Raw genomic sequence first — 20,000 nt, 5'->3', positions numbered from 1 at the left:
GTAAAATACAAAACATATATGACACTTTGAAAAGTGAAAACAATTTAGAGATGAAAAGACTATCATTTCCCACAGACTGCAAGTAATAGTTTGATAAATCTATAAAAGGGATAAAGTTTGCAATTTATAAAGGAGGGAGAGGGCAGGACAGGGAATTATAGAAAGCAAAAGGTAAAAACAGTGGGCAAATTCTCTGAAACTGGTGATACGCACAGGCAACACCAAATCACCGCAGAATCTAAAACGTAAGTAAATTTCACTTGGAGTAAAGACCATCAAAAGGCAATGGGAAAGGCAAGAAAGACAGGACAAAAAACTGTTCACATGAACGAAGTTAAAACGGTAAAAACAGTAACTGCAAAAAGGTGAACATTTATAGGCATGCTTCTCCGACTATATATTTTTAAATGCAAAAGATGACTTATACCTATATATATTTGAAGACCCAAGAGGGACAACACCAATGAAAGTGGATCTTAAATCCCATTTCAATTACTGAACTTTTGTGCTTCGCTAAGTAACATATATGCCATCTCAAAATTATTTTTTCCAAAGAGAGAAATAAAAATTCATCTCAGCTGCAAATAAAGGGTGAAAAAAAGGTCAAATTTTCCTTCTGTTTTCTTTGGAATCGTGAAACTAAAGACTAGAGGCAAAAAGTGGTACATGGAGCAAGTTATGTTCTAGCTTTTTCAGTTCCAATTACTACCTAACAAAGGATTTCTGCAGAAAATTTTAAAGCAAACTACAAACCTGGAAAAATCATCTTTTCTTTAAAACTAAGAATAGCTGGTCTAACAATAGTTGATAAGACAGAAAGATGTGTTTTAAGAGAAGCAGAACCTTCTACAGATTCTAGACAAAGTTGTTAAGACACAACATCAAGTAACTGGGAGAGGGATGGTAACGAAAAAGTATGGTTATGGGGCTGTGGGGGGCACTCACTCAAAGAACATTAAGAACTGAAGATCTTATGTGAAGAAATATATTCCGTCCGTAACACTCGCAAAATTCACCAAGCAATGTCCAAGTAGCTGACTGCAGGACTCGCTTCATGTCTCGTCTGTTCACTTACGAGAACTGTGCAGTACAGTGTGCTCTAACTGACCTTGTGGGAAAGTCCTCCCTTTGTGCCTTATGGGCTTCTCCGGTGCACAGGTAGCTTCAAGGAGGAAGAGTCGTCTTGTTGCCCCGTAGAGGACTAGTAGTCAGTCCAATAATCTTATCTTCTGCCCTATATAAATATGGTAGATCTTAATAGTCCTAAGGACATCCACAGAGTGTGGTGGACTTTAGGGCTATGGATTAAAAAAGGAACCTCTCTTGACAAAAGAGAGCGCCCTAAACTGGTCGGTGGTAACAAAGATAGGTTTGTGCAAGAAACCACTTTTTGTTTGTGGAGTGAGATAAAGTGCTTTCATTACAGCACGTGAGCTCCGTCTTACTCACTGTCATCAAATGTTCACTACTACTCATATCTGACCTCAAAGTTCAGGCCTTTATATACAAGAATGGCTAACCGGCCACACGGTTATTTGAAAAAGTCAATAAATTATGTCATTTTTAAAAGAGATCCCAACATTTAAAATAAATCTGTAATGGCAAACCCAATCTTTCAAGACAAACCAGAGGCAGAGTTTCCCTGAATCCAGTCTTCACTCCTTCTTCCACATCTGACCAAGAAAATCCATTCGTCCACAATCCAAACACAGTCCAGTTTATTTTACTTAAACAAGTCTGATTATATTCTATGATGTCATCATTATAATAAGGATCATAGCTTAGCAATTCATTCTCTCTGCTCTCTCGAAAAATTACACAAACTCTTTTTAAGTCAGGCCAGTGCAATTTATAGCTCAATTTTGATCTCAAATAGTTATAAAAGCTACCTAGTTTCTGTCCCTGAGAACCAATCCAACTATTTTAAGTGACATGAATGAAGATTCAGAGAAGAGGTTTAGTTCTCAAAGTGATTACCTTCATCTCTGACAAGAGATATATCTGGTTGTTGAGTTGACCCCCCCAAATACATTACACAGAAAGTCTTGCCAAAAGGTTGAGTGAAGCTTACTTAAAAACTAATTAAAGTCAGTTAATTCTTGGTATCAATTGCCTTTTGAATCACAAAAATAACTTCTGAACTTAAATGGCAGATACTAAAGCTCATGAAAGTTTTAAAAATCACCCTGTTTCCTACTTTTTAACATTTGCTCCATGTTCTAGAAAAAGCCAATATATCTAAATCTTTTAAAAAGAGAAGGTGCACTTATTTGAGGAAAAATAAAAGCTGAAGACTGAAGGAAAAAAAAAAGATAATCTACTGTTTGCCAGTTTCCTAACTCAACTGTTAAACCCCACAAAAACCAGACTAATTTCATAAAAGAAAATAATGAGTATCACATACATGTCTAATGTAATAAATCCATACATGAGCACACATATGTTGGTGATCAAACATGGACACAGATAGGCAGAACAGGATGGAATAAGCAGAGCCAATAAAATTAGAAATAAGCCCTTTCTCTCATTCCTGAAAACCATGCAAAGCAGAAAAGCCCAGTCCAAAAAAAAAGTGTACAAAGAATCTGAAGAATATGCAGAAATGGGACCCTAATTATTAAGAGAATTATCGTTCATCATTCAATGAAGGCTAAATTGAAAGGTGAGAATATCCTTGTGAAAACATGCCAAAGACAAAATGAAAAGTTGATTAAGCAGTCAACCAGCTACTGGAATGTCACAGAAAATCAAAGGAAAAAATAGAAGGGAAAACGCATGTTTCGATAAAAAAAGGCACGCACCGAGGGGGAGGGGGCACAACACACACACATAAGGCATTCAACTTATGAAAACTTAAAAGTACTATAGAATTAAATAAATGCTGTACTTGAAGACCAATGCAATACTGTACATTTACTCTTCAGAGTATTATGGAATACTGCAGCAAGTGTTGCCAAATAACTAAAAAATGTTGCCAATAACCCAGAATTCTACAGCCTAATAATCCTAACAGGTAATCCAATACTTGGAAGAATCTAAATGATAAGCTTTCAAGTTATAAATTGAAGCATGCGACTTGAACATGTTCTAAGAAAACACAAGGTCAACTGTCATTCTCATAAATCAGCAGAAGAGAAAATAAGACTTGTCTCCTATTGAATGGGGTTCATCAAAAGTAAAAATAAATACAGCTTGAAGTGGAACTCTGCTTGTGTCTAAAGAAAAGTGAGTTAGTGAAGAGACAAAGTGAAAACGGTCCCTTTAAGAATCAAATTCTCACAAAAACTAACCTTTCTCCTTCGATTTTCTATCTTGTTCTCTGTCTCGACTTTTGCTCCGGTGCTTATATGACTTTCGATCTCGGCTTTTTGATCTTCTTCGATCCCGACTACGAGATCTATGCTTTCTTTCTGATCTATCGTGGCTTCTGCTTCTTCGTCGATCTCTACTTCTTAAATAATTTGAAACAAAAGGAGAGCAACTTCAGCTGATATTACAGTGAGAAAAAATCTTGAAGAATTACATAAGCAAAATTTAAAGCAAAATCACTCTCAAAGGCAAATGAATACAATCTACTATTAAAACACATTTATATAAGAAACCTTAAGAACTGAAAATTGAAAGTCCTTAACCTCAATTTTTCAAATAGGTAATCCTACCCAAAATAATTTATGATTTAAATGTCTTAGAATCAATAAGAGAAGCACTCATCCATTACACCAACTCCCTAATAAGATTGCATCAAATCTCCTTCAGCGGCCTAAGAAAGAGCAGTGAAGTTGCCTACAAGATGAACTCGTTCAATGATTCAACTTTCATCTGCCCGAGTGCTTAATGAGACTTAAGAGGGTCCCAAATACCAAGGAATTCACCAGTAATTACTATTATTTAATGCACACTCAGACACTAGGTAAAGAATCCACCTGCAATGCACAAGACCCAGTTTAATCCCTGGGTCGGGAAGATCCCCTGGAGGAGGAAATGGCAACTGACTCCAGTATTCTTTCCTGGAGAATTCCATGGACAGAGGAGCCTGGCAGGCTACAGTCCACAAGGTCTCAAAGAGTGGGACACAACTGAGCAACTATCACTATATGCCTGGCACTGTCTCGTGTTCAATATACCTGCTCCTCCTTCTCTCTCTACTTCGTGATCTTTTGTGATCCCGAGACCTGCTGCATCTTCGGTCAGAAGTTCGGCTTGAATGCCTACTTCGTGATCGACTCCTCTTTCTTCTTTCTCTGTCTCGAGCTCTTTCTTTTTCTCTTTCTTCCTCTTCTCTTCGTCTTTTCCTCTCTCTCTCTTCTCTTTCCCTCTCCCTTTCTTTTTCTCTTTCTTCTCGTTCTTGCTTCTCCTTTTTTAAACGCTCATCACGATCAGGTTCTTCAGTTCTTTTTCTTAATTTTTCCTAAAGAAATCAAATTTGATTTTTTTTAGAACTAAATAACCTTAATGATGCTGTCAAACAACGGCTACCTAACATGAATCAACTGTAGACCAACTTATGAAATTTGATACCCTAAAAATGAGATGGAGAAATCTTAACACCATGTATGTACACAAGATATTTGACTAAACCCTCAGGAATATTCCTTCTCCCAAATTCCTGACACTATGAAGAAAATAAAGCACTTTGCTCATCTGATGAATAGCAAAATATTACAGGAATTATCACTACCTCAAATAACCCAGCAAAAATATAGTTTTAAATCTACACAATCAATTCTTAACCACACTAATATAAAGTACTAGATATAGCTAAAATATATGCTCATAAGAAACTTACTTTTAATTCTTCTACAGTAGCTTTAATTTTGGCATAGCCCATGTGCTGTTTTCCCATCAAATGATCATCTACCCGGGACTGGGCATCTCCCACTATCAAAAAGGCTCCACACACTTCACAAACTTCCATTTGTTTTTCTTGGGCAGCAAAACTTTCAATTGTCTGAAATGATAAATCAGTTATTATAAAATATCTGATCAAGAGAAAAACAAATTCCCCTCAAAAATACTTTTAACATTTAGAAAATACTTTTAATTTTGTGAACTGCTACTTTCCATTTCCCCAAAGACATAATACTTAGCAGCAACTTTTAGACATGGGAAGCATGACAATAGCAATCGACTTTTCAAGAAGTATTACGACCTCATCCCTCTATTATAACCCTTGAACTACATATCACCTCGAAAAAGCTAATCTACCTTTCAGAAAGCTACCTATTTTAGTCTGAATTCATTTCCTGCTTGGTTCAACAGGTTAAAGATGTGGACTCCATATTAAAAATGTTTTTTGGGACTTCCCTGGTAGCGCAGTAAATAGGAATCTGCCTGCCAATGCAGGGGACACAGGTCTGATCCCTGGTCTGGGAAGATTCCATGTGCCTCGGAGCAACTAAGCCCATATGCCACAACTACCGAGCCTGCACTCCACAGCCTGAAAGCTACAACTACGGAGACTGTGTGCTTCCACTACTGAAGCCTGCAGGCTCTAGGGCGGGCCCTCGGGTTGCACCTAAAGAGCCCCTGTGCCTCAGCTACTGAAGTCAATGGGCTTAGAGAGTGGCCTCCACTTTCTGTAACTAGAGAAAGCCCAAGTACAGCAATGAAGACCCAGAAAAACCAAAAATAATAAAAATAATAAAAAAAGTTTTTCAAAATCATTAAGGAATTGAACTCACTGCATATAATCTGAACATACCCTTTTAATATTTAGAAATCAACGCTCAGTTATATTTTACCATCAATATCTAAAACATGTATACTATATCATCTAATTCAAAGTTAAATAAGTAGAGGTATTATTAAGAGTATACCAATTTTGTAGTAAGGTAAATATGAACTAAGTTATTTGATTAGTAACAACAATAACAAAAAAAACCCACCAAAACCTAAGCCCAACCAAAATACTTAAGGCACTGGTTAGCAAACCAGCAGCTAGAGGTCTGTTTTTGCAAAGTTTCATTGAAACAAAATTACAGACATTTGTTTACACATTGCCTAAAGCTATTTTGTAATATAAATGTAAAAACAGAGCTTTTATTACATTTCTTATGACCTGAAATCATAAATACTATGTGGCCCTTTAAAATAAAAGTTTGATGACATTAGAAAATTATTTGTAAATAGGAACAGATCCTAGCAATACACAGCTAACAGCATGGTTATATCAAAATGAAGTTGCTACTCACCGAAGTTGTGGACCTAAGCAACTCTCTCTCTTCTTTTAACTGTTCAACTAATTTCATCATTCCCTGGGCTTCTTCTACTTTTCCTTCAGATCCTAATTCTTCAATCTAAGAGGAATTCAAAAAGCAGTCAGGATATCTTTCTAACCACACTATCCTAGTATTTTTCTTTTTACCCTCAAGCTTCATGAGCTTGAAGTTGTTTGGGTATGTTTTGTTTAGTGAAGCCTCTTTGGGTTTAATTTACCCTTAATCGATTTTTTCCCACAGCATTAACTACATATACTTGACAGGAAATACACAGAAAATTTCCAGGGTAGACAATTTCATAAGGTTAACACCACAGTCGGGAAAAGGCAATGGCACCCCACTCTAGTACTGTTGCCCAGAAAATCCCATGGATGGAGGAGCCTGGTAGGCTGCAGTCCATGGGGTCGCTAAGAGTCAGACACCACTGAGCGACTTCACTTTCATGCATTGGAGAAGGAAATGGCAACCCACTCCAGTGTTCTTGCCTGGAGAATCCCATGGACGGAGAAGCCTGGTGGGCTGCAGTCCATGGGGTCACAGAGTCAGACACGACTAAAGCGACTTAGCAGCAGCAGCAACACCACAGTCTAGATAATAAGCAACTCCACCCAAGTTTCCTACTGTCTCTGTGTTGTGCCTCCTCCCAAAGCAACCACCAATCTGTTTTCTGTCACTATAATAGTCTGCATTTTCTAGAACTGTATTTAAATGGAACCATGTACTCTATTCCTTTTGTGGGGCTTAGCCTCTTTCACTCAATCTAGTATCTCTATATTCATCAATATTATTCCAAATAGTTAATTCCTTTTTATCACTGTGTACTATCACTGTAGGACTTCCCTGGTGGCTTAGACGGTAAAGCGTCTGTCTACAATGCGGGAGACCTGGGTTCGATCCCTGGGTCAGAAGATCCACTGGAGAAGGAAATGGCAATCCACTCCAGTACTACTGCCTGGAAAATCCCATGGACAGAGGAGCCTGGTAGGCTACCGTCCAAGGGGTTGCAAACATTACTGTATAAGTACATCACAATTTGTTTACCCATTAACCTACTGACAGACATTTCTTTCCAGGTTTGTTTGGGGTTGGGTTTTTTTTTTGCACCTATTATGAATAAACACTGGTATACAACTCTGTGTAAACATATGCTTTCACCTCTTAGATTAATATCTAGCAGTGGAATGGCTCATAGTGCATCTCTTAACCTTTGAAGAAAGAAACTCTTTTCCAAAGTGCCTGCATCATTTTAAATAATCCCAACAGAGTAAAATAGTTTGTTTGCCCAGATCTTCACTAATATTTGATACTGTCAGTCTTTTTAATTTTAGCAATTCTAGGAGGAGTTCCAATTCTTACCTGCTGCAGGAGTACATCAATTTTATCTGTTAGAACCTGAATTTTTTCTTCATTTTTGCCTGTTGGACCAGCTGCCTGATGAAGACAATAGAATGTGTATTATCAACAACTAAAATACAAAAATAAACATTTAACTTCTATATACCATACCTAGTATTCGTATTTAATAACTGAAATGCTAAATCACAAGGACAGTAACTCAATTATCTCAATTTTTGTTAATCAGTTACATATTTTGTCAGTTACTGATATTTAAGATAAAAAATTTCTGATTAGCAAAATATTAATTTACTAATAAAGACTGAAAAAAACCACCTTTTTAAGTTTTATATCATTTTAAAACATATAAAGCAATGACTGAACTTGAGCCCAAGTTTCAATACTAGGGAGATCGCTGGCTTGCCAGAGGAAAGGACACTTTACAAAGATCATAAATTAATTCATACTCACCCCAGACGACTGCTGGTTTTGAGATAATGCCAAACGAGCATGGCCTCGTCTAATTCTACGTTCTACTTCTGCCAGTAAACTCTGTAAGTATCGCAAAAAATCTCTCTCATAGCCAACTTTCATAAAACGAGAACTCTTCTCATACCTAATGAAACGAAAATAAATATTTTCTTTCCAATTCTTTATCCATTTACAACTCTCATATTCTATCTTCACTAATCTCATGAACTACTACTGCATTCAGACTGAAGGGCAGGGAATTTGCAGGCCAACTGTTACGTCTCCCTGCTTTCACTGCTGTAGGCCTGGGTTCAAACCCTAGTCTGGGAACTAAGATGCCACAAGCCATGTGGCATACGCAAAAAAGTTAAAAAAAAAAAAGAAGAAGAAGAAGAAGAAAAAAAGTACTGAAGAGTAAACCAGGCACATCCATAAGAAGTGAATTTCCAGAGGTCCCTCATCCTGGTAAAGAGGTAGCATTTAACAGTGTATAAAGAGCACAGATGTTACCAATGGGCAGATCTAGGTGAACATTATCCTCGATCTGTGACCCTGGCTCCAGGACAAGTTTCATTTATAGAATTAGGTCTGTTAAAAAAACAAATGTGAAAGGAAAAAAAAAAAAAGCGAGTGAATTCTCTGGAGGTCCAGTGGTTAGGACTCAGTGTTTTCACTGTCATGGCCTGGGTTTAATCCCTGGTCAAGGAGTTAAGATTATACAAGCTGGGAGGAGCAGCCAAAAAATAATAATAAACTAAAAAATAAAAACTGGAGGAGGGCATGGGAACCCGCTCCAGTAATCTTGTCCAGAGAATCCCATGGACAGAAAAGCCTGGTGGGCTACAGTACAGGGGGTCTCAAAGTCAGACATGATTGAAGCGACTAAGCGAAAAATAAAAAAACAGATGGGATATAGAAAAAAAGCTTAGGCTTATGCTTGGCATACAGTATGAACTCGTATGGTGATGCTACATATAGCTGTATCACTTTCTATGATCCCCAACTAATGAGTAGGACCTCTACATGACATTCATTTCACATAAATTCCGATCATCCCAAAAAAGGTAACTTACTGTTTTCGTAGATTTTCATCATGAATTTTTTCACATGGTCCTAAAACACAAGAAATATGAATGTATTCAATATAAATTACTGAAATTAACTTTTCTCTTGTCAAAACAAAAGGAAGTTATTTTTTTAAAAAAAGGAAAGAAGATCCATTTAATCACTGAGTAGTCTGCAGACATGTAAATTGAGCCTACTAAATCATGAAGCAACATGCCCAAGTACACAAATGAAAATTGTTCTCCTTAGCCTTCAAGATGTACTATATGGTAAAAGAAGAGAGAGGGATGAAAAAATTATTCCTGACTGCCAAGTAAGCTAGGATGATGGCAGACCTTTGGTCTGAACCATTAGTCTCCGTGAATACTGTTAAGACCAGCACCCTAGTCCTACCTCTTACCATCTCCAAAAGGCAACTTTAACCCTTTTAGCTTTCTCTTCTGGAATTTGCCTCCATATTTCTAAATTCTATGCTTATTTTGTTTTTTGGTTTAACTTAGGCATGAAAAATTTAGTTTAAATGAACATTCAGTGTTTATATTTTGATGCCATGTCCTATTAACTCCCGAGTTAAGCAAAAAGGGCATTATGATGACACTTTTGATACACTTACTGGAATTTTTTTCTTCAGTTCAGTCTCTTGTATGTTCTATTTCCAAATTCACTCCAGACACTAACTCAGCTATCAAAACTAGCTCAGTAATAATCTCCCTCAAGTTTCAAAATATATCAGATAATCAAATCAGCTTTATTTTCTTCCATGAGCTTTCCATCCTGCTTCAATCAGAGCTACTTTTTCCCCTAAGCTCACTAATGGAGCTGTCATCCTTTTAAAGTCCTTTTCTGGTCTGTACTAGACACAGTTTACTGGCTCTCTTATTTTTTTCCTTCTTGGTTTACACCCATGAGTGTCCACAGAAAAGGTTCCTGGTAGATATTGTTGAGACCATGCATGCCTGAAAATGTCTTTCTTCACACTCGTATTTTGCTGTTTGGCTATACAGCTAACCTAGGTAAAAACATTTTACCATTCAGAATCCCGAGGATGTTTCTCCAGTGTCTTCAAGCTTCCAGTGTTGCTACTGACAAATTGAGGACATTCTGATTGATAATCTTGTATGCCCCACCCCACCCCTGGAGTTTTGGAATTTCACAATAATGTGCTTTGATATGGATCTTTTTATCATTTGCTGTGCTGAGTTCTAGAAGGATTCACTCCATCTAGAGAGTAAAATCCTTCAGTAATGCAATCTTAAGATTTTATCCCTTCTGTTTTCTCTATCTAGAACTCTCTTAATTAGCTATCACAGCACTGGACTGATAGAATTTTTTCAAATTTTAATTTTTTCTCAACATATCACAAATTTATTTTATCCTCAAAACTTCCCACTGATGTTCATAGTTCTCTAGTTCTAATTTCAACACCTCTTTATTTTTTCAAAACTTTTCTTTTTATATAGCATCCTATTCCTTCTGATATTTTCTCTTATTTCTCCGAGGATACTAAATTTAGTTACAGCTTTAAAAATTTTTTCTTCTGTTTTCTCCCATTATCACCATATTCCACTAAATTCTTTTTTTTCTGTTGGTTTTGGTTAATCTTTTATGTTTGAAGGTTTTCTTCAAATAACAATCTTGGCTGGCAAAATACTTCCAAAATCTGACTTGAAGTTGGTATGCACAGGCAGGGTTTGTCAACTAATAGGCTTTACCATAGGAAAATCAGGCAGCAAGACTTTCTTTTAGGAGATTCCCCAAGGGTCAGTACCTGTAGATCACTTCTCTGGAACTGTTCACTTTCTCTAAAGAATCCTCTTCTCTTCTGCCTGGGGAAAAAACATCTGGCTGTATCCTTCTAGGAACAGGGCAGAGGAAGGGAATGGGAAAACCTCACTATTAAGAAAACAGACTCATTTAATCTCTCTTACATTCTCATTTTTATTCATTACTGCCCTGTCCTGTATCTGTAAATCCCAATACCTAGATATATCCAGCCATAATGTGCTCTTTTTGCTTCAGGGCAAGCAGTGTGCTTAACGAATTTAATTTCCATTTTATATTTCTAGAATGATACTAGTTATGTACCATCCTGGAGAGAAAATGGTCGATTTTTGGATTTTGTGGTTCATTTAGCCCAATTTCTTCAGAACATAACCCCCTGGTCTCCAGTGCTGTTGGCATGGGAGACAGAATTACCTGACGCACAGGTCAGACCACCCAGACTAGTGCTTCTCAAGATGGGGCAGTTTTGCCCCCAGGGATATCTAGAAGTGCCTGGAGGCATTTTTGGTTGTCAAAATTGGGAGATTTTTACTGACATCTACTTCCATAGAGGCCAAGGATGCTGCTAAGCATCCTACAACCCACAAGAGACCCTCCCACTTCCCCACGCACAGAATTCTCCAGGTCAAACTGTCAAATGTCAAGGTTGAGAAACCCTGAACTAGACTAATCTCTGGTTTTCAGCCCCATAATTCAACTCTGCCTTCTATGGTACCTGATGCCTCCAAATCCTGAGCCTGTCCAGGGTTCTGCTGATCAAACTCTTGCTTCTGTTTAATATCCCCTTCTGCAGGCTTTTAGGATACAGGTTTCTCTGCTATTCTTCCATCCACTTGTCATCTTCCAAAAATTTGTTGACATCTCTAATGTTATCTCGTCTTCCGTTTACACCTTTTTTGTTTTTAATATTCATTTTAGTGGAGGGGTTTCAGGAGGGAATGGAAATACATATGTAGATTCAAATAAGCCACCAGGTTTAATTAGACTGGCATTTGTTAATACATTTTTTTAAAAAGCCAGGAAAGAAATTATCAACACCTTTAACAGAAAATTTCTTTCCAAAATTATAAAGTATCACTTTCTCTTTAATCATAAATGCAACAAAAATTATAGAAAATTTACTTACCAAGATCAGAACGAGTGTTTGTGAACAATTCCGCAGGACAAAAACCACAGAGGTAGTATTTACAAACCTAGTGAAAAAACAAAGGTGACTTAACTTTTTGAAACTAGTCAGTTTTAAAACTATGCCAGAAAAGGATGCCAAATAACCATTTTCTCATTTCATGATCTACATCTTTCAACCAAGTAAGTTTAAGAACAATTTCATTTGTTAAGTCATTTAGACAAATTAATGACTTTCAGACTCCTGGATTTCAGTATAAGAAATGCAAGACTGACAGTAATAGAAATCACTGCCTTAATCCCCAGAAAGAACAAGTTTTGGATAAAGACATCCAGAATAAAGGTAATTTTTTTAAAAAATTAAAAAAAAAAAAACACAAAACACTGCAGTGTTCTTATTGTTTCAACTCTGTTAAAGACCAGAACCAATTTACACATGAGGATTTGGAAATCACTGCCTAAATTCCAAATAATACTCATTTAATATGATCCGGTTCTGTATTTTCACTTAAAGAGATCTTGTAACAGGCCCTAAAGCGTGCTGGATATTTTCACACATGCCAGCACCGAGTGACTTCTAAGGTATGAGGAAGAATTATTAACATAAGACCAATTTTTAATTCTCTCCCATGGGTACTTTTGTAACTCCTTCAGATATATTCTGAGACTGCTCTATACTAAATTTAATTTTGTAACACTGCAAACCAAAATCTGTTAAGCAAAATTCCAAAATATCTCCATATGACCCTTCATTGCTATTGGGTAAATTATCAATGTACAAGAAAAGGTAGAAAAGGTCTACTAAATTTAGGATTGAATGAGTTTTTTTGAGACATTTAGAACTGGATGTTGCATTTGAAATACTGTTTTTTGCTTCAAAGGTCAAATGTTTTACACTTATTTGAAGCAGTGAGGTCCCATAAGCTGTGTCCAGAGGAACTAAAGTCATAAAGAACAACCAGATTCAACAATCACATCTAAACAACAGATTTAGCTTTATATCAATATTAATCCTGTTACATGTAGCGATATGTCATAGTATCTTTGTACCATTTTCTTTTGAAAATTCTAATACTTTAAATTATTAAAAAGGCTCAGTATGACCACAAGTAACACGCTGGCGAGGATGTGGAGAAAAGGGAACCCCTGGCACACTGCTGGCAGAAATGTGAACTGGTGCAACCACCCTGAAAAAAACCGCATGGAAGTTCCTCAAAACACTAAAAATAAAGCCACTGTATTTAATCCAGCAATTCCACTCCAGAGTACACATCCAAAGAAAATGAAGACAGTAATTCATACCAATGTTCACAGCAGCATTATTTATAATAGTCAAGAATGGAAGCATCCTTAATGTCCATCAACACACGGATGGATTAAGAAAATGAGGTAAATATACATGATGGAACAATAATCAGCCATGAAAAATGGAAATCTGCCATTCGCAACAACACAGATAGACTTGGAGGAAATGATACTTAGTGAAATAAGCCAAACAGAGGCAAAACACTGTATGTATTTGAGGTCTCTAAAAAAAAATAAAGGAAATTAGTGAAAACAACAACAAAACAAACTGCAGTGTAGAGAACCAGTGGGGAGAGGGAAGAGGGGCAAAATAGGGGCAGGGTATTAAGAGGCACAGACTATGATATATAAGAATATAAGTTAAATAAGCTACAAAGAAGTACCGCTCAGGGAATACAGCTGATATTTGATAGTAACTCTGTGTGTGCTCAATCGCTTCAAGTTGTGTCCAACTTTTTATGACCCTATGGAACCCGCCAGGCTCCTCTGTCCATGGGACTCTCCAGGCAAGAATACTGCAGTAGGTTGCCATGGCCTCCTCCACATCTTCCCAACCCAGGGATCGAATTCCTGTACTGCAGGCAGATTCCTTATCCACTGAGCTACCTGGGAAGCCCCTTATAGTACCTATAAATAGACTACACTCTTTAAAAATTGTAAATCACTCTGTTGTATACCCCAAATTTATATTAATATAATATCAACTATACCTCAACTTAAAAAGGGCTCTTTATGTGCAAAAGGCTAATGTTTTTAAATGCTATATACTTTTCTAATTATTAAAAAGTCTGATTTGTTCAATTTTGCATCATTTTAAGTGTGTCAGTACATGCATCACTAGAAACAAATAGGAATTTAGTCAGGAATGTCAGGTGTAAAGCTTAACCTGGTTAAGTTTCTGAACTGGTTAAGTTCAGAAATTAATGACAACACATTCTAGGCATGAAAAGACAAACTCAGCAGAGTATGAAAATAGGCAAGTGGAAATCGGTATGTTTGGAGAATCAAAACAGTGATTTTTTATTTTTGGCTGCCACTTTTCAACTATGAAAAACTAAATCTGTAACTCTGCCTTGGTATTCTCAATACAAAAAAAGGAGATAACAACTATTTCATAGTGGGACTGTAAATTTTAGTATGTTTATTGAGAGAAACGGGCAAATCAGTCTGTTTTTAAAAATACCCATTACTTTCTTAAATAGGCACTCGAGACAATCAAACAAGCTATGCCAGCAGCTCTACCTGTAATTTAGTCCTATCACTCCATCTGCTGCTGCTGCTAAGTCACTTCAGTCGTGTCCGACTCTGTGCGACCCCATGGACTGCAGCCGTCCTCCTCCGTCCATGGGATTTTCCAGGCAAGAGTACTGGAGTGGGGTGCCATTGCCTTCTCCATCACTCCATCTGAGATGAGATCAACCACATGATCTGCGCTGAAGGCAGTTCAGTTCAGTCACTCAGTCGTGTCCAACTCTTTGCGACCCCATGGACTGCAGCACGCCAGGCCTCCCTGTCCATCACCAACTCCCGGAGTTTACTCAAACTCATGTCCATTGAGTCAGTGGACATCCAACCATTTCATCCTCTCTCGTCCCCTTCTCCTCCCACCTTCAATCTTTCCCAGCATCAGGGTCTTTTCAAATGAGTCAGCTCTTCGCCTCAGGTGGCCAAAGTATTAGAGTTTCAAGAAGGCATCAGGCTACTTACAAAATACAGATTAAAACCTATTTTCCTAATTCTTTGTTCTGTGCGCTCTTACTCTCCAACTCTGCTTAAGATATTGCTGTAAAGAAATGGTACATGAAAACAACTGTTACTCTACCCAATAAACCCTAGCTACTTAAACTGCTTGTTTTAACCTTTCCCAGAGATTGAGAATGTTTAACTAAAAATATTAAGTCTTATTCAGCAAGTCTTTACTAAATGTCCATCATGGACCTAACAATCTGATAATCAAACGGGCTCAGAAGAGGGGGCAGGGGGGTGGCAAGGGCAGAATTTGTAGTTGCTGTTGTTTAGCTACTAAGTAGTGTCCTCCTCTTTGGGAGCCCATGAACTGCAGCATGCCAGGACTACAATCACAACATAATTGTGAGTCTCCTGAAGAACTGTACAAAAAAGATCTTCACGACCCAGATAATCTCGATGGTGTGATCACTGACCTAGAGCCAGACATCCTGGAATGTGAAGTCAAGTGGGCCTTAGAAAGCATCACTACGAACAAAGCTAGTGGAGGTGATGGAATTCCAGTGGAGCTATTTCAAATCCTAAAATATGATGCTGTGAAAGTGCTGCAATCAATATGCCACTGAGCTTGCCTGCTGCAACTACTGAAACCCGTGCCTAGAGCCTGTGCTCTGCAACAAGAGTAGTCCCCACTCGCCACAACTGGACAAAGCCCATGCACAGCAACGAAGACTCACTGCAACCAAATATAAAAAAATTTTTTTAAGTGATACATTTTTGTAAAATAATCAAAGGAACTTCCTAACTTACAAGAAATGGAAAATTAAACATATTTCATAAACAATGAAGCACTGTATACTAACTTAAGCTACTTTCTCCCCTTAAGAAATCAAGTCTAATGAGACACAGAATTCCCTGGTTGTCCAGTTGTTAGGACTTCGCGCTTTCACTGCCTGAGGGCCTGGGTTCAGTCCCTCATCTGGGAACCAAGATCCTGCAAGCTACATGGGGCATCCAAAAAATAAAAGGTCTAAAGTTCTAATGAGACACACATGGTTTTCCAGAAGCAATCAATCAAAGATTGAGGAAATACTTTAATATTTTCAGTGTGATAATACTGTGGTTATCGTCCTCACATTTTAGACATGTCTTTAAGGCTGAATGATAAAACTGCTCCAAAATAATGAAAGAAGTAGGAGATACAGAGAAAATAATACTAGTCATATACTGATAATGTGTCTTACACACATGGATACACAGAGTTCATTCCACTACTCACTTCTGTTTATAAGTTTTGGAGAGAAAAAGCAAACAGTAACTATATACATTACACAGAGACTGCTGGAAATTCCAAGAAGCCCAACACTTACTATGTACTATACAGTGAGGTAGGAAATGTCTACACTTATGGCAGAAAAAAAACATTTTGATGACTATGGTTTAAAAGTAACAAAACACCTGTAGAAGTCATGCACTATAATTACTAATTTTTTGCTTCTGGTTTCCTTTTCAGATTCTGAATATCTTTTTTAGATGTTAAAAAAAAGCACAAGTAAAAAATGTGGACAGTAACCTTAACTGTTTTTTTCCAAACCACTTTCGATGTGATGCTATCTGTTAACATTGGCAAGATTTCAGAAAAGAACATTTATTTCAATTCCCTTCTATTAAGTGTTCACTGAACAGAGGGCATACATGAGTTTGGTAAGTGATGGACAAGGTCTCATTTTATATATTAGAATCAGAGTTAATAGTTTAAACTTTTTCACTTTTGGGCTTCCCTGGTGGCTCAGTTGGTAAAGAATCCGCCTACAATGCAGGAGACCTGGGTTCGACCCCTGGTTGGGAAGATCCCCTGGAGAAGGGAAAGACACATTTACAGTATTCTGGCCTGGAGAATTCCATGAAATGTACAGCCCATGGGGTCACAAAGAGACACGACTAAGCGACTTTCACGACAAAATAAAATCCTCAATTTGAACTACAAAGTTCTTGCTATAAACTTAATAATACAAGCTCCAGACCAGATGGTAATTACAATTCCCTACAATCTCAACTCCAGATTATCCAAAGGCTACCAATGCCTCCTCTAACACTGAAATCTTCCCATGTGGACACTAACTGAAAGATGCTCACCCTAGGCAGTTAAAATCACATGCTTTCCTCGTTTCTCTGGTTGTTTAGGATTAATAAAGCAGAGGAAACAAATTGCTTAATAAAAAAATACTAATCTCAAGGAAATGTAAAATATTAATCAATGAGGGAGGGAGGTGTGTCAATGAATCCTTGGAACAGTATTAAAGCTGATGGCTTTAGTTGAAAACCAATTTCTCTCAGATCAAAAGGTAACAAACTATAAAAGCTGGAAACACCTGTATAGTAAAGCACTTTCCCTGAGTGGTTCCTTACATATATCTTTACAAACAAGTGAAAGGCCAATAATTTGCATCACAGAGACAGCCTTCACTTAAAAAACGAGTTTCCTCCAAGTGTTTCTAGTTCAACATTTAAAACCAGAGTACCGAGGAAGTATGTCAGGAAGCAGTCGTTTACAAGCTTTAGCATGTATAAAGATGCCATTTAAAAAATGCAGATTTCAGGGGCCTTTCTGTAGACCTACAGACTCAGAATGGGGGGTAGGCACTGGCGAAGTACATCTCTGCATTTAAAACAAATTCCACAGATCAAGCTAACACAGATATCTAGGAATTACTTTTAACAATAAAGTTTCCATTTCATTGTTAAACAAAAGGTCCTCGCCCAGCTGAAATGGCTTTCCCCATCTAGTGCAAGTGTGGCAAAGAAAAGTTTCCAGATAGAACTGGAATGCAAAAATATTGGGCGGAATTCCCTGGCAGTCCAGTGGTTAGGACTTCGCCTTCACTGACAAGGCCTGGGTTTGGTCCCTCGACAGGGACTAAGGACTTCCCTGGTGGCTCAGATGGTAAAAGCATGTGCCTACAATGCAGGAGACCCGGGTTTGGTCCCTGGCTAGGGAAGATCCCCTGGAAAAGAAAATGGCAACCCACTCTACTATTTTTGCCTGGAAAACCCCATGGACGGAGGAGCCTGGCAGGCTACAGTCCATGGGGTCGCAAAGAGTAGGACACGACTTCACTTTTCACAGGGACTAAGATCCCAGAAGCCACCCAGTGCAGATAAACCCTCACCACCACCACTACCAAAAAAAAAAACCCCTTACAGCATATACTGTGGTTGGCCATTCCTCCAGGATTTTACCAAACACCCAACAGCAAACACCAAGTGACCCAGGAGTGATGCCACAAGTTTCCCCAGCTTTATAAAACCCTACAGTAATTCTAACTTATTTAGAAAGAGCCAGATGGTACATTCCTGGTCTGTACCCACGTTTTCTTGCAGACAGAAATCTGAAACACCAGCACTGACTTTTTCAAATCCCTGAATCCAAAATTAAGTGCAATCTATCATTAAAGGCATAAAATATTTTGACAAAAGTCTGTATCAGTGAGAAACACTAAAACTGAAGGGAGGGTGCACCTGAAAGGAAAGCAGATTTATTATAACTGAGATGACATAAAACTTAAGTTGCTTTTCTGAGAACTTCATCGTTGCTAACGTTATAAACCCATCGCATCCAACGCAATGTGGCAATAAACCACCACCAGGGAAAAACGTTTTTCCACAATCCTTGTTCAAAACCAATTAGGCAAACAGGCTGTTACAGCTGATGAGCACGCAATCAAAAGCAATTTTCTCTCTGTAATTCAAAATAGATAAATGTCCTATTTGCACACAGAGTGAAACATAAAGTTCACCTTTTTCTTTTTGCAAAGTTCATTGAGTGGCAAAAGAAAAAGTTGCTTTATGGTGACAAAGAAATGACTACAAAGAGAAGGGACCCAACAAAGTTACTCCTATTTTTATTTTGAGGAGAGAGGAAAACCCCAAATGTCAGGGGAAAAAAGATTTAAAAAGCTTCACCTCTAATGTGTGAATTTGTTGTTGTTCAGTCGCAAAGTCAACTCCGACTCTTCGCGACCCCATGGACTGCAGCACTCGACTTCTCTTGTCCTTCACTAGCTCCCGGAGTTTTCTCAACTTCATGCCCATTGAGTCAGTGATATTATCTAACCATTTAACAGGTACAAAAATTCTACTGTAACACTTCACACTACTAATCGGGTGGCACCCCACAGGTCTAGTCAAACACTAGCAAAAGAGAAATTTTACTGTAACCAAAGCGTAAGTTTAAAATGAGTAAGCAACTCCCCCCCCCCAAAAAAAAGACATATTTAACAATTCCTTCATGTTTTGACTAGCAACTGTTTTTATCTTGTTGTTTGACTACAATCACATGTGAAGTTAATTATACATCCATTCTTCAGGTAAGACCTAAAATAAACGTTATACACCATGTTCACAGAACTGGAAAGTGAACAAGACTACAAAGATTAGGTTTAGTTTCGCCATTTAACTTGACAAGATCTTGGGTGAGCCTCTCAAGTCTCATCTGTGAAATTGGGTTTATACTCATTTACCCTTAGAGGGTTAAGAGGATCAAAGAGTTTCCTATGAAGAAAAAAGCCTTGACAATTATCTACAAGAATGGCTTACTAGACCGTACTGCTATCAAACAATATTTGTAAATCACGGTGAACCCTATCAAGACCTCTTTTAAAATTTTATTGCCCCATGTAAGCGTCGAAACTGAAACATTTCTGAATACACTGCCACGATATGACGCTCAGCCAAATAACGGCCAAATCTGCCCTTTTCCCTATTTCACAGCGAGGTGAAAACTCCGAAACCTCTAGACGTACAAAAATACTCCTTCCTTTCCCGCTTTTCTCTGCCTCATTAAGCTGCTTTTCAATTTTGCCAAGTCTTTTTTTTACTTCCTTGATACTTAACAATAAATCATCCCTTAACCAAGGATCCAGGCAGCCTCCTCCCTCCTGGGCTATTCTCCCGATTCCCTCCAGCCACGGGGTCAGACACTTGACCCCGGGGCGGCCGGGCCCCAAACCTTGC

General features: G+C 37.9%; 1 protein-coding gene across 1 annotated transcript in view; it reads right to left on the bottom strand.

The window, feature by feature from the left end:
• LUC7L3 (LUC7-like 3 (S. cerevisiae)) overlaps positions 1-18,575 on the bottom strand; it is a 20,828-nt gene extending 2,253 nt beyond the window's left edge. The window contains exons 1-9 of the mRNA XM_010843159.1: positions 18,507-18,575; positions 11,998-12,064; positions 9,098-9,137; positions 8,025-8,169; positions 7,575-7,649; positions 6,192-6,296; positions 4,787-4,948; positions 4,125-4,408; positions 3,291-3,451 (exon numbers count right to left, since the gene is read on the bottom strand). Of these exons, the coding sequence (XP_010841461.1) occupies positions 3,291-3,451; positions 4,125-4,408; positions 4,787-4,948; positions 6,192-6,296; positions 7,575-7,649; positions 8,025-8,169; positions 9,098-9,137; positions 11,998-12,064; positions 18,507-18,575 (1,108 nt within the window). The remainder of the gene's footprint in view (positions 1-3,290; positions 3,452-4,124; positions 4,409-4,786; positions 4,949-6,191; positions 6,297-7,574; positions 7,650-8,024; positions 8,170-9,097; positions 9,138-11,997; positions 12,065-18,506) is intronic.
• Positions 18,576-20,000: the final 1,425 nt, after the last annotated feature.

The sequence above is a fragment of the Bison bison genome, unplaced genomic scaffold (assembly GCF_000754665.1).
Source record: "Bison bison bison isolate TAMUID 2011002044 unplaced genomic scaffold, Bison_UMD1.0 scf7180017864180, whole genome shotgun sequence".
Lineage (NCBI taxonomy): Eukaryota > Metazoa > Chordata > Mammalia > Artiodactyla > Bovidae > Bison > Bison bison.
Note: the sequence above shows the minus strand (reverse complement) of the source record. Positions and strands in the feature narration are given on the sequence as shown.